This window comes from Hesperophylax consimilis, chromosome 11 (genome assembly GCF_061612785.1).
Source record: "Hesperophylax consimilis isolate HC1 chromosome 11, BYU_Hcon_1.0, whole genome shotgun sequence".
NCBI classification, from domain to species: Eukaryota; Metazoa; Arthropoda; class Insecta; order Trichoptera; family Limnephilidae; genus Hesperophylax; species Hesperophylax consimilis.
In genome coordinates this window covers 807,418-823,192 of record NC_142846.1, presented here as the reverse complement: position 1 = coordinate 823,192, position 15,775 = coordinate 807,418, and the positions used below count along the sequence as shown (strand labels likewise).

Here is a 15,775-nt window from a genome sequence, read left to right as displayed (position 1 = left end):
ATCCACAATTATCGGGACTAAGTAAACCACAATTATCGAGACTAAGTAAACTACGATTATTGGGACTATGTAATCCACAATTTTCTGGACTATGTAATCCACTTTTGTTGAGATTATGAAATCCACAATTATTAGGTTTATGTAATCCACAATAATCCATAACTGTTTGGACTATGTAATCCACTTTTGTTGAGATTATGTAATCCACAATTATTATAATTATGTAATCCACAATTGTTTGGATTATGTAATCCACTTTTGTTGAGATATCACTAATCCACAATTATAAAGATTATGTAATCCACAATTATCGGGACTAAGTAATCCACAATAGTTGGGAATATATATTTGTTGAGACCATTGTAGGGATTTGGGTAAGAGGAATGTAAGGAAGTATGTTATGCTATTCAGATATATTCGTTATACGACTAAAGCCGTTTTAAGCAACTAGTCTATTCTGAATGGCAGTTTCTATTTATGGCAATACTGAGAGTATATAGTACACGACTCTGGAAACTGCGACAAATATACTTAAGTGACCAAATTTAAAACTGAATATGTTTTATCTCTACTCAATAATAATTGAGTGAAATTTTAAATGTTATATTATTGGTAATTTTTTGTACCACATATCGATTATCGGAATCCCTTATAAGATATTAAAAAACTAAATAGAGACATACAAAAAATCTTAATTTAGTTCAAAATTTAAAACATTCAAAGTGGAGCGACATGAAAGACAAAGACACCATCTACCTAAATCATCTTTGTACAATTCTATGAATTTATTAAATGATAATGGGATATTGTTGCTTAAAAATGTCACATCTGAACGTAACAAAATATTTCTAAATGCTCAAACTACAAGACTAACTGCAAAGCATGAACCAAGATAAACCCAAAGAACCTTATAATACCCTCAAGTGTGTCCAAGCATTTAAAACATGCTACTAAATTTCATTTAAAAAATGTTTAACTAATTTTCAGAAGAAAAAGCTAGCTGAAAAAATGGTTTAGTGAGAAAACAAATTATACAAATCTTGTTTTCTGTGTCTTTTTTATTGTTTTTTCTATAACTATCTTATGTGTATGATTAAAATCAGAAAGCACTTTATATAATATAATGAAAGATACTCTCAGTCTCCGTATCGCCCTGGTGTAAGATCACCATTAAGAATTGAAACTTTCGGCCATGTTTGGTTCAGCCCCCACCTTCCTCTTTCGCATCTCCTTCCCCTCTCTACTCCCTACACTTCAGGTTCACATCATTCACACTGGCTTCAGACGTTGGGAATTTAAAAAAAACATGCACACAATTAAGTTAAATAAAATGTATATGCACACGCTAGGATTTGAATCCGCAATCCCTGAATTCCTAACAGTTCAACTATGGAGATCGACTATTTTTCGTATATATCCTTTTTTGTAAAATATATTTACAAACAAACGAAAGCCACTTAAAACCTAATCCAATTGTGCTTTTAGAATACTAAGATTAAAATACAAAATGTAAAAGTTTCTTAAAACACGTAGTTTAAAAAAGACTCGGTAAGTAAGGAATTTCTCATTATCATTTACTTTCATATTTCCTTACCCATGACAGAAGCGTGTTAAATATTTGAAATGTTTGCGATTTCTAGAGACGAAGTTTTTTGGTATTTATTTTTACACCTAAAGCTTTTTTCTTGAACTCGTATTAAAATACGGTCTGCAGATTAAGAGAGTAATCTCCGACAGAGAAAAGTAATCTTCATGCTAAGTCGGAATTAGAAATGAAACTTGTTCCCAAAATATTATCCTTAACATTTTTACAGGAAAAAACTTTAAATGCTTTTAAAGACATTTAGATGATATCATCACATAAATTTAATCATTTTCAGCTGCTTTCACAGTAACAGATAAAATTTCACTCAGAAACACACTTTCGGTGTCACCAAGGCTATTTTCGCTTAGCGGCGCAGCGCACACAAGTAGTTATGACTATTATGATGTGATAATATATGGCGTGCAAGTGGATGGAATCACTAGTTACGGATGCCCCGGGAAGACAAGGTATGAACACATGAATCAAATACTTGAATCGGGTCCTGTCAATAGTTGGAATAACAAAAGTTTTTTTTTAAATATATTATTCAATTTATAAAAAGCAGCTGTAAACAAATTCTGCTGTGTAACTACTACTATGCGTGATAGCTGTTTCGCCTTCTAAAGGTATTATTTAGGTAATTATTTTTTTTGGCAAACTAATGTTTTAAGACAAGATTTTTTATGCATAGCACAAAGGGTAACAATTATTTTACAAGCAATAATTATTCGCCTGAAACACTCATCCACATTGAAAAATCTCCTGATAAAATCAGAATCAGATAAATCTCCCGAATAATTATTGCTTGTAAAAAAATTGTTACCCTTTGTGCTATGCATAAAAAATCTTGTCTTAAAACATTAGTTTACCAAAAAAAAAATATTTGACAAGTTCTAGTATTTCACCTAAAAATGTAGACAATTCGTCTCGACGCCATCTAGTGAGAGAGTTAGCACTTACAATGCCTTTCTCATATAAAATAAAATTGGTTGTTTTCAGGTGAAAAAACATGTAACAAGCAGTAATTGTTGAATGAAACTCTAGTATATATTGAATTATTTCTCGGGTAAGAGATAAGCCGCCATAGCTCAGTGGTCAGAGCTGTCGACCGGAAATCGAAGGGACACGGGTTCGAGTCCCGTTGGCGTCATGTATCTTTTATCAGGAGATTTTTCAATGTGGATGAGTGTTTCAGGCGAATAATTATTGCTTGTAAAATAATTATTTAGGTATATTAAACAAACCAACGTTGGTACCTAAGTATTTGACGTGAAAGACAAACCAACGTTGGTAACTAAGTATTTGCTTTAAATTTTCGTTTACCTTTTTCTCCTATAAACGGAGGTTAAATGTATAATCTCACAAGGATGCTGTGGGAAGATACGTTACTTATTCAAATATATTATCTTATAATGCAAACAAAGATAAGTGATTGCTTTTTGTGAAATTTTATTAGTGTGTTTGTATCGTCTTGTATATCTGAAATCAATGTCTTGTATATATATATAATATCACTGAGGCCTGTGAGAGATTCCGGTTCCACTAAAGGTTAAGGAATCATCCATTAATTATAATTATTAACGACTTTTAGATTGCTGCGATTCCACTTATTTCGGATGACAGCGTAGTCGCTAATTTTAAGTTTAAGGCCAATTCCTTATCCATTAGAAGAAGTGAAATCGCACTTCTGAAGGGTTTGTTTGGTTTTACGCCCAGCCGGGCTTTTATATAGATTTTAAAAACAGAATACACCTAGTGAGCAAACGAAAATTTTACAATTTTTTTTTAAAACATGGTATAACAGTAAACTGATAAAATGAATATGAAACAATATTAGTAAAACATGTAACAGTTACATCCAATAATATAGAAACTAGAATAATACTACATTTAAGACCAATCATTAAAACTACATTACCAACGATACCATAATTTGTAGGATTCAACAAAGTGCTGGTATATATTACGCTTAATTCTATAAATGGAGTCAATAAATATATCAATTTTTTTATTTTTTTTTTTTTATATTTACTCCTCACAGGAGGCCCTGAAGAAAATAATTTCCCTCAGGGCCTATGTCATCTTTGGGGATGCTGTGTGGAGGGTCTTTTTGTGGAGAGGAAGGAGTGAACATGGGTCTTGAAGAGTCCCATATTGTAGGAGGGAGGAAACACAGAGGCCGGCAGTTCGTTCCACAGCCGAGCTGTTGAACTTAAGTAGTAATAGTATCTTGTTACCCAGATCATGCATCCTATTTGTTAGTGAGTGTGTTTGATAGTTGGTATTATATGTATCGCAGAAGAATTTTACATTTTGTTTTGTATTCCTGGTCGGCACATGGAATTTAATAGTGGTAACGATAATGGTAAGTAATCCCCGTTCTAGTCATCAGTGGATAAACTGGAGCGAGGCTAGACAATTTAGATATGTCCGGAGGAAGATCCAGTGAAACCAAACATGCCATCCAACCAACCTTGTAAACAGTATGTGCGGGAAGTCACGTGCCTATCGCGTGTGATTAAAACCGCTATTTTTTACACCACACAGGAGGCCAAGAGCCTTACCTTCAGGGCCTTTGTCTGGAGGGTTGAGAAAAATCCTGCAAGACATTCGACTGTCAAAACCTTTGTTTCATTTTAACGAATGAAGTTTGTTGCCATTTTCTTTTTTTTTAAATCTTCACAGTACAAATAAAATATAAAGTACAGAGGATTTGTTTACCATACAGGTTTATCATTTTTATTACAGTCAACTCAATATATAATGAGAAAAAAGACATATACATAAGTAATGTGGACATTATAAAGTGTAAAGTGAAATTTAAACAAACTATTTATAAAACTAATACTTGAGAACTAAGTCATTTGTTAAAATATTATTTAGTTAACAAATATTATAATTTACGAGCGTTGATACGCATTTTCGATCAGTACCTTTGGTAAGTAAAAACTAAGCTATGCTATTTTGATGCTTTCGGCGTGCACAAAAAGATTCATCAAACAAATCAAATAAATCAATAACAACACTTACTTTTCAGACATTCATATTTTATTACATTTTAAAGTGATTATCTTATGAACAATCTGTAGCCTGTAGGATTTTGCGGAGTGATATAAATAAGCAAAGGGATGAATTTACATAACAACCTTTAGGCCTTCTAAAGGGCTGTTTTGGGGGTGGAAGGCTACAGTCCTGCGCCTATCTAAGCCCCCCCCCCCCCCCCCTCCCCCAGTTCCCAGTCCTTGGCCCAGGGCGGGCGTCACGGATGAGATGATAATCGACACTGTATTAAATTACACTAATTTCTAATACAACTTACGTAATAAATTATGCTTTGGTTTTACTTGTTACCATATAAATAATTAATATCTTTATTGTTGTAAACAGTTCTCGTACATAACAACATCTTCTTCACACAAAACACAGCGTTATTTTTTGATGATATTGCTTATAATAATTTGTTATCCTTTGTGCTATGCACAAAAACATTGTCTTTTAATCATTAGTTTAACATTTAAAAATCATCAGGAAGGAAATGGGGAAGAGGTAGGTGGGGAAGTACCTACCTCTTCAGCTATGGTCACCAAACACGGCCAAAGCCATTTCAAGCAAAGTTCAAATTTTGATTGATGATCTTATATCAGAGCCATACTGAAATTATCTTCCACTCTGGAACGTAGCGCAAATATACTTTACAAATTATATAAATGAGTAATTAGTGCCCGCCGGGAATGGAACCCGCGACATTCAGCTTGCTAGTCGAGAGCCTTACCCCTCGACCACGGAAGCTGTCAAATCGAGACCACAAGATATATCTAAAGGTACTCGAGCCAGTTTTGTCGTCTAGTTCGAACTATCACAAAACTTTTGTACGAGTATCAAACACTTCACATTTAAATTGCGCATATTGTAGTGGTCGAGAGTATAGTTGGATTTATGTACAAATATCAAATAGCAAAAGCTGGCCAATTTTTCTTTGCATAAATGATTGCATTTGATCACTTTAATTAAGCCTACGCGACAGTGGGACCAAGGCATCTCAAATTCTGGAAATGTTCTGAGAAAGAAGTGAGGAGGAAAGGAGATGGGGAAGATGAAGGTTGGGATCTACCAGACACTTCAGTTATGGCCACTTATCATGGTTAAAACCATTTCAATAAACTTTTCGATCCAGAGTTATAGTCTGTTACTAGGGCGATACTGACTATAACTCTTGATTTAAGAAGATTAATGGTAAGCTTCAAGGTATGCATCGAAAGGTGGAATTGTTAAACCCATATGTTGCAACCTTTCGCTAAAAAAATAATTTTACTTTGATTTTAAAATTGACACGTTTGATAGCTTTGAATATTTCTTGTGTATTGTAATAGGATTTCATCAATCTGTAATTCAATAAATAAAAAATAAAAACAAAAAATTCTTCTTTAATTCAACCAAATAACATCAATTGAAACTGGGAACAAACTACACTATTCAATCAAGAGCATTATAAAAATGCTTTATTACAGTACTACTATGCATTAATTCCATTATTGAAAGACCTAAACGAAAAGCGTGGTTTTTGTAAAATGACAAAATAATTTCGCTTTAAATAATAATTGCAAATTCATTTTGTTGGGTAATTTTAATTTAAATAAAATAAATAACTTTGTACACACCACTATTCAATCAAACTAATCGATATTTTTAGTCGTCCGGATTCACCTTACTCTTCCCCATCTCCTTCCCCACCCCTCTACCAGCAGGATTCCAAAGTCTCACTGGCTCCAGGCGGACAGGAGCAGTTGGGACTCTTGTGCGGTTTCATTTATGTTTTTGAAACGTACAAAAACTTATTTTCTGTTCTGTTTAACTTAACGAAGAAACCATTGGTTTTGAAACATGCCGACCTTTTTATTGTTGTGTATACCAAGTTATTTATTTTATTTAAATTACCAATTATTATATGATGATATTTGAATAGTTGTGAGGAATTTAATATAAGCCATCTACGTATTTATTCAATGGACACAACACTAAACAAATGTAATGAGATTTATCCTAAGATCAATATGTTCCAGAACCAATGGTTCCTTCACCAGGACACAAAGTGTAATATTCAAATTACTCATTATTTTATGATGATATTTGAATGGTTGTGAGCAATTTAATATAAGTAACCCACGTATTTATTCTCTGTACACAATACTAAACATATGTAATGAGATTTATCCTAAAATCAACATGTTACAGAACCAATGGTTCCTTCACCAAGATACAAAGTATAATAGTAAAATTTGTCATTTCGACATTATACTTTGTATCTTGGTGAAGGAACCATTGGTTCTGAAATGTTGATTGAAATATGTTGATTCAGAACCAATGGTTCCCTCACAAGGATAAAAAGTATAATATTGAAATTTATCATTACTTACATAAAATCATAATTAAAAAAATAAATAGATACATTTTGTTACAGAAAAAGTGCTATGTTTAATTTGTAGTAATTTAATTTATTTTATGTGATAATACTGGGTAATTAACGCCTTTGTAATTATCTGCTTCCACTACTTATAGTCATATTTTTTTTTTGCTTGTTTGCAAATGTTGTGTACAATGCGTTAATTTCGAACGTGCTTTGTATCTTGATGTAAGAATCATTGGTTCTGTAACTTGTTAATGTCAATTATTAAATAATAGCTAAAAGAAAGTAATTAATTATCGGATAATTAAAATAGCTCCACAACGCTGATTTACAATAACTATTGAAGAAGTTAAATATTTTAAAATTGAAAAATGCTTTATAATATATTCAAAAAGCAAAATTCCTAACTTAAATTTTAATCGCAACATAACGAAATTGGATCGTGTTATATATATAAACAACATATATCTAGTTTAAAAACAAATTCAAATAGCTACAGATTAAATTCATCTCAACCTATAAATAAAAAATCTAACTTCTGATTTTTTCTGTTTCCTGTGACTAAAAGTGGACTTATGTACTTAACATTGTATTTCTACATTCTACAGACTTGGTTTTACCTTACAGGTGTGTTTACTTTCAGTTAAATATATTTCACTTAATTAATGGGGGGTTTTCACCCTCCCACCCTCTCGGTACTTTTCTCCCTTCCCGAGTTTCCCCTTTTAATAAGCATATTCCAAAACATTTCTTGGTCAATTAAGAAAAAATATTTTCCTCACATTTTTTCAACCGAACAAAAGTTTTTTCGATGTCTTCAACATTTTGGGGGTAAAATGTACTCGTATTTCAACTGCAAGGGGCTGGGAGACCGGGGAAATATCAAAATACCACTCTTGATAAAAATGAGACTCTCAGAATAATAATACAGTATGATTCCAAATCTGATATGAATAAAAACTCTGATATGGTGCAGTGAGAATTTTTCAGTTTTTGAAGTTAGCTAGGTTCTTCATTCACATTAAGATGTGAAAATTTTAAATAGTAAAAAATTATAACTGTCAAAAAGTCAGACAAGAAATACAATTAATTAACAATTAAATCATAAAATCTAAAAAAAATAGTTTGTATATTCAAACGAATTCGGGTAATAACGACTTTAATATAATAACATATTCTAATAATACCAAAGGTAATTAAAAAATTTCAACATTGTTATTCTTATAAATAATGACATCACAAAGTGATAAGCTTTCAGAAGAAATTTTCTTCGAAAAATTAATGTATATTATATATTAGAAGCCTGGAAAATATAAATTAGAGATGCGATGTCTGTCGCATTTTGTAAAGGCAAAACTGTTCAAATCAGCAAATACACGTCCTCTTTCGTTGAATGGTGACGATCCTTGGCTACGAATCCGGAGGTCGCGGGCATAAATTAATTTGTGCTATTTCGCAATATATTAAGTTTAATATAAGATGTAAGATATTTGCGGCATATTCGAGAGTGTTGGATATTTTCATTATCGTTCTAGTAAAAGACCACTATCAGGATCGAAACATTGCTTTAAATGTCTTTAGCCATGTTTGATGACCATATTTGATGAGGCACCGGGTCACTGGAGCCAGGATGCGGCTAATGGCCTCCGCCAACACGTTGGTGACCGCAGCCTACCAGCACCAAGCGCCACTCCTGAGTGAGCGCTGGGCCCAAGCGCACTCAAGACCACACCCTGCATAGTTTTCCTTATTTGATAATTTATTATATCTATTGTACAAAAAAATGTATATCTATATGGGACGTGTGGGATTGCACTAACCTCCCCACATCCTGGAATAAAATATTATTATTATTATATTAGCCCGGAATTTCCCCACCTTCTTCTTTCTCATCTTCTTCCTCCACACACTACCTTCAGCCTCATAACATACCCCAATTGGGGATGCCATAGCCTCACTGACTTCAGACATTTGGAAGCAATTGGGATTTGTATGAGGTACCTATTTACAATCGTTGTTGTTTAAATTCTGTTACAGAGGTGGTCTTCATTAATAATTAACTCAGTTTTTTTATCACTGATTTTTTTTATTTATTTATTTATAATGTATTACAAAAAACATGGTAAGTAACACATTATTCCCAATGAGTTGAGATAAAACTCATTACTCATTACTCATTACTTAAAACGTCCGTTTGTTTGATAACGTACGCTGCTATTATTTGTCATTGGGATGAACTTGGAAGTTATAAAAAAGACTCGACAACTAAATAACTTCATGCGTAGTTGCGTCCAACAATGAATTTAAGTGATTGATTTCCATGATTGGATTCCAGGAAATATTTCGGACGTCAATTATGGTTGTTATTATTCTGGCGAGAGGATTTATGGTGGCAAAGACGCATCGTTTATCATTACCGCTTATTCTCTATTATCGGTGATAAACTGGCATCACATTAGGGGAATGTGGAAGACAAATCAATCATTGTGGACCGCGGGACAGGATCGGAATAATCGATACGGCGTAAAAACAAAACAAACTTTTTAAAGAAATGTTCAAAATATTCTCTCATGTACTGAAGGTATACCACGGACGATAGATAAAGCCCTATACGATATTAATGAGAGCCACCTTCTCTATGATCAGATAACAGTCAGACAGTCGGTAGACAAAAGCCGCTATCAAATACGCTGACAATATGCACTTGGACAGTGTCGTTTCTTCGTGCAAAATAACTGGCTTATTAATGAATGGGGGTGAACAGAAAGATATCGTGTACATGTCCCATGGACTGACTTCATTCATCTAAGATGTGATCAATTGATTCCTTTTCAAATGAACTAATTAACTCTCTTTTTAGTGTGAAAAAGTACATGTGGACTGCCAGTGTATATTAAAGTAAATATTTTGATTCGAGACTGTCAATTTATTAGTATTTTTTTTAACTTTAACGTATCCGTGTTGCTAGCGCGTGTCAATTTTTAGAATCAATATTGGTCTGGGTAGATATCTCGGGAAATCTGTATACAATCATCGGTGGTTTGGTAGCCGATATTGTAAAGCTATCGAATTCACTGTGCTAGACCTCCTGGAACAAATGGGTCTAGAAATCTTTCCCACATCGAAAAAGTAAGTTTTATCGTGTCACTCGTCTGATTTCAACTGAAATAGAATATTTGCTTCCTTTTCTCAACAACCGTAGTAAAGTGTTACAAAACTCTACCAGTAACTCGTACGTTGTGACTATAAATGAATTGTAATATTAATAGATATGTGTACCTAAAATAGCTCTGAAAGATTTTATGTAACCATTTGCGTATAAAATGGGTATTGTTTTGATAGTCAGTCAGTTTTGCCCATAATGATCCGGTCCTGTGTAGGCCCAATCGATCGATTCGCGGCAGATAAAAAGTGTAGTGCGGACAGTGACAGATGGCCTTTTAAGGGAGGATGGAAATAAATGACGGATGAGTGAGTCGCGAGCTTCTGTCAACGTGGGAGACGCGGTACCTTCAGTATCGAGGTGCCTCGCCCCAACCGGGAATAACACATTACAGGACAAACACACGCACACGGTTTCCATCGGTGAATAGATATACATACACAGTATAAAGAAGAACACGACAAATGCCAAGTTTGGCAGATCGGGCCTAAAATTTCCAATTCAAAAGTGAGTTTCATCATTACGTATTATTCAAATGGGATAGCGATATATGCCAGTAATGGAGATACAGCGGGAGCTAAATAGGCTAAAACTATAAAGTATTAATTCTGTAGTTTTGATTATTCTTCTTAAGGTATTCTGTTATCTGTACAGCAGTTAGTAGGCCTCACCTATGGAATTCAATCTGCCTCTTTCGCTAACCACAAGGCACTAGGCAATACGCAGCGCCTTGATCTGTCCCCATAAATTAATATTCACGGTGTTTGCTCCCACGCGCTAAACTTACATTATTTATCAATGGAGTCTTGTACAGCGAGCAGAATTTCGTAAATAAATATTAAATTTTGCAAATATTCGTGTACAGGGATATTTACTACTGGAAGGAGTCACTGATTAAACACGTGATTAAATAATGCGATATTAAAATACATTAATAAAATTTGCTGGTTTCTATGCTCATTGCGTGTTATGTAAAACAAAACTTTTATTGTATGTATAAGGAAAAAACAGTCAATTTAATTTAATGTTTGCAGATATTGACTGAAAGTTTCGATAATTTATCGAGGGCGAGGTTATAGTGTTTCCTGTTTGGAGTAATTAGTAATAACTACATACGAGTATGTACAGAAACCATTTTATCGTTTTCTGATAAAATCATTTCTCTGCTTGCTTTTTTAATAAATCTTGAATATTTTTCAACAATGAAAATAGTAGCTGTTGTAAATTTTACTGAGATTTTAATTTCTAACTCGCGTATTCCCATGAAAAATCCCAGAATATTATATAAGAATTTAAAAAAAAATGTAAATAAAATAATTTTGGCCTACTGCATCGTTTGTATTAATTTTGCACACAATCATTTCCTATCTTGTAAATGAAGTTTAAATTCAAAGTTAATCAGAGTTCTACAGCGCATCGAATTAGAGGTACAGACAGACACACGAGCTAAATTAGCGTGATACAATTTTAAAAAAAATGTTTCACTTATTTTACAAAACAGTATACCCAAATGTTAAAATCAATTGAATAGTATGAAAAATGAAATAAAATGGTTGGTCTTCGAAAGGTAAACCGATTTTAAAAAAAAAACGAATAGATTTATGTGTGCGGTTTGTTGTTTTAAGGGTTCGCAATAAATTCACATCAAAATAATTAGGCTAACCAAAAAGGGACAGATTCTCAAATGTATGTTTGATGTTTAAAATACGTTCAAAATTGTATTTTAAAAATTAAAAAATTAAGTGTGATCTTTAAAAAAAGTATCAATAATAATAGAGAAAGGTTTACTTTTTTAAGCCTATCGTATTTTTTCATTAAATTTATGTCAAATCGGTAAAGCACAAAAACTGTTTGGTTCATCCTGATACATATAAACCTTCCAAAGGGTTAAGTCATTAAAAATGGGCCTCTTCTGGAGTTGCAGGTCAAAAGACAACGACATTCACACCAGACACTTCGGAGCTTTGAAATATCCATTTAACTGCACATATTGAAAATGAATTCCATCAACATTTGAGTGTGTTCTAACATAAAATAAATTTACTGTGGTTAGACATTATATATTAAATCTAATAAAACACTTTGTTTATTAACCACGACTTTTTTATTATTACATCTACCGGTTTTGCTGCAGTCGCGCTTCATCAGGATGTGAAATATAACTAAAAAATTTATTAATGTTCTTCATAAAAATATGATCTAAAATGACGCAGTAATAAATGCAACATTGGGTGCATATTGTGCTATTTACTTCTGTAAAAACTTGCATTTTTCTCAATAAATAATTTTGCATTTTAATAACAACAATAACCACATTTAACGTAACTCAAAGTTTTTCTTTTAAAATTAAACAATAACTTTGTAAACATCACTCAAAGTTTTTCAATCCAAATCCTTGGCGAAACCGGGCATTAAAACATGAATACGAATGTTAAATAAATTTTAAAATCTCACCATAAACTTGCGACCATTGTGCTGGTGGTCTCCAGTCAGGATAGTGTTTGGGGAACTTGTCCCTGGTCCAGAAGGTATGCAGGATCATCTTATAGACCGTCATCTTCTCCGGCTGGCATGTCTCCCCGGAGCCCGGGGCTGGGGGCGACACCAGGGCCCCCACGCTCAGCACCACTCCCAGCACGACCACCACGCTCAGCGAGACCATCGCTGCTCATCAACAAACACTCACTCAACACGAATCCACTTAACTGACTGACTATCAGATCTGAATACGCGCAACGCTGGCACTGTACCTGCTAGGGCAAATCCAGACAACGGGAAAACTACTGCTACAGAATCAGAAACTACTGTCAAACCAATATACTCGTATATATAATAAAAAACAGATTAAAGTTTGTTTTTTTTTAAACTTTCTGAGATACACTTTAAATGAGTGCAATCAAAATTGTTATGATTTTTTAAATAAATTTTATTCGTATTAACCAACGTTGATCAACCAAGATAACAAGTTAGGTTTAATTAAAGAATTAAAAAGATATTTAAAACTTTTGATATGCACTAGTACAATGTTGCATTCAGAATTGTTTCGTTTTGTTAATGTTCCAGATCATTGCACCCATTAATGCATATCACTGGAGCATGACGGATGTGGGAACAGAACTCGAGCAGAGCAACGGAGCAGTTGTTATAATAACATCTCCCTCATGCTACAGCTGGAGCAGAGCCAAGTCTGAAGAGAAGTCCATTACACCGAGGAGTCTTCACGGGGAAGTGAGGCATCTGTGTACCACTGGATGGAAATAGATCACGCGGCTCCAACCGACTTCCAACTGGGTCGGCCGGTGGAAATAGTAATAGTCACACTAGACAGTTATAGTTATAGATCACAGGGAATATTCCTTACTTTAATTGTCTAGACTTTCATGAATTTATTTTACGAGTGGTTTCATTCAAAACATTTGATAGTTTCTGCAAATAAATTGGCACTGTTTGTATCTGCGGGAAAAGCGATCCGCTGAATCACCGGCACTGCTATCTGTACTGTGTATTGGATGTAGTTCACAAACCGGGAAAGGTTCACCTCCCGTATGTGCGGCTGATACTTTTTTGCACTCTGTTTATTTTTCAAACGATATAAACACGGAGCCGCTCAGGAACCGGCATTCAAGCGTTGGGGGGGAGGATGTTGCGCCGGATGCGACTTCCGGACAGATATCTGCTTTATCTGAGGCAGACAGAAATAAATCGCGGAGATTTGCCAGCGATCGCGTAAAAAACCGGAGAAATCGACAAGTCAAGCAACGCGTCTACTCACTACACCTCCTCCGAGCAAACTGAGGTTTAACGTGGATTCGCAGCCCCGTCCACGCCGCTACGCCTAAAGGGGGAGCGCCGACTAAACTCAAACCACCAAGCAAAAAGCTCCCTAATTCATACCGATTTCTGTCAAATAAAATTTGTTTGTTGTTTGTATTCGCTACCTGGTGCCTCGTGCCTGTTTATATTGTGTCCAATGAAGCCTGATCTGCGCAGCATCAAAGGAAAATTATTATCAGTTAAGCGGCTTTAAAGTAAAAAATGTCAATTAAAAGTATTGCAATAATTCGCGGCTCATTGGAGTTTTAGAACTTTTCTATTAATACTTTTCTGTGAAGAGCTTCCCGTCCCGCTTGATTGATCGAGATTCAGAGGAGCATTAGACGGGGAGAAACGAGAGGAGAAAACACACGCGAAAGGTGTCGAGGGAAGGAAGGGAGTCTGGGTCTGGACCAGTAAGGCAGAGTAAGTGGAAAGGTGGGGTCCCGAGGAGAAGACAGAACAACTCGGAGCAGACAGACAGGCGACCGGACTGAGAGCAAACATCAGACAAACAATAATAAAAACCAGCTTTCGCTCCATACGAGCTTTTAATGGATTCATTATTAAATATTACAATTGGTGCTAACAAGAATACCTACTTAAGTTATATTTCATACTGTTTCCAGCTAGATCCTTACTTTAGGTCGTCAATTTTATGAGTATATTTATTACTACTATTTATTGGTAACAAACAAAATTACGTTTGATAAACCAAAAAAAACAAAAACAATAATTTGACGGCCTCCGTAGCCCAGGGGTACGGCTTTGAGGTCAATATACCCAACTTAATAATCATAGTTTAGTTCAATATACCCAACTTAATAATCATAGTTTAGTTCAATATACCCAACTTAATAATCATAGTTTAGTTCAATATTCCCAACTTAATAATCATAGTTTAGTTCAATATACCCAACTTAACAATCATAGTTTAGGTCAATATACCCAACTTAATAATCATAGTTTAGTTCAATATACCCATCTTAATAATCATAGTTTAGGTCAATATAGCCAACTTAATAATCATAGTTTAGGTCAATATACCCAACTTAATAATTGTGGATTTGAGTTCATTTTACCCAACATAAAAAATATGGGCGTGAGGTCAATATACCCAACTTAATAATTATGGATTTGTTGTCATTACCCCCTACTTAATAAATATGGATTTTACGTTAATATGTGGGTTTTGTCAATGTAATCTCAAGATGACTAAAAACGATTTTTAAAGCCAACTCAAGAATTATGTTAAATTCATCAACATAACAAGTGTTCCATAACCCAAATACACTTATAATAAAAAAAGCTTTAAAAAATAAATACCGCCTAATACATAAATGTTAAAAACTATACTTAAAGTAATACTATTTACAAATATTTACAAATACAGCAGTAACTTTCTATATACACAAATTTAAACAAAAGTTTATCAGTTATTTTAATTGGTGAAAAGATATGAATTATAATAAGAAGATTAAAATTTAATATAAACTTGTCAAGTTTAAATTTAAATTTAAACTGTTAAATGTTATTGAGCTTGTCAACGTTGGAAGTATAACTAGAATCACTAAAGCCTTCAGATTTCAAAGCATTTTAAAATATTGCGAATAAATTTATTCTAGCTAAGACTTATTATTATCTATGCAGGCTGGAACTTCGCCAGGACCAATCACAGAAGATTTACGTTTTGAACCAGCTTACTACCTTTAGCTACTACCTTCAGACAAAGACGTGATGTGACATGACAACTTAGAATAGTTATCTAATTATTAGTATTATTGACTTGGTGCAGGCATTAATTTATTTC

General features: G+C 33.8%; 1 protein-coding gene across 1 annotated transcript in view; it reads right to left on the bottom strand.

Annotated features, from left to right (window-relative positions):
* Positions 1-13,934, bottom strand: part of LOC149419610 (spondin-2-like) — a 572,700-nt gene extending 558,766 nt beyond the window's left edge. The window contains exon 1 of the mRNA XM_089637182.1: positions 12,607-13,934. Within this exon, the coding sequence (XP_089493308.1) occupies positions 12,607-12,814 (208 nt within the window). The 5' untranslated portion in view covers positions 12,815-13,934. The remainder of the gene's footprint in view (positions 1-12,606) is intronic.
* Between the last annotated feature and the right edge of the window lie 1,841 nt (positions 13,935-15,775).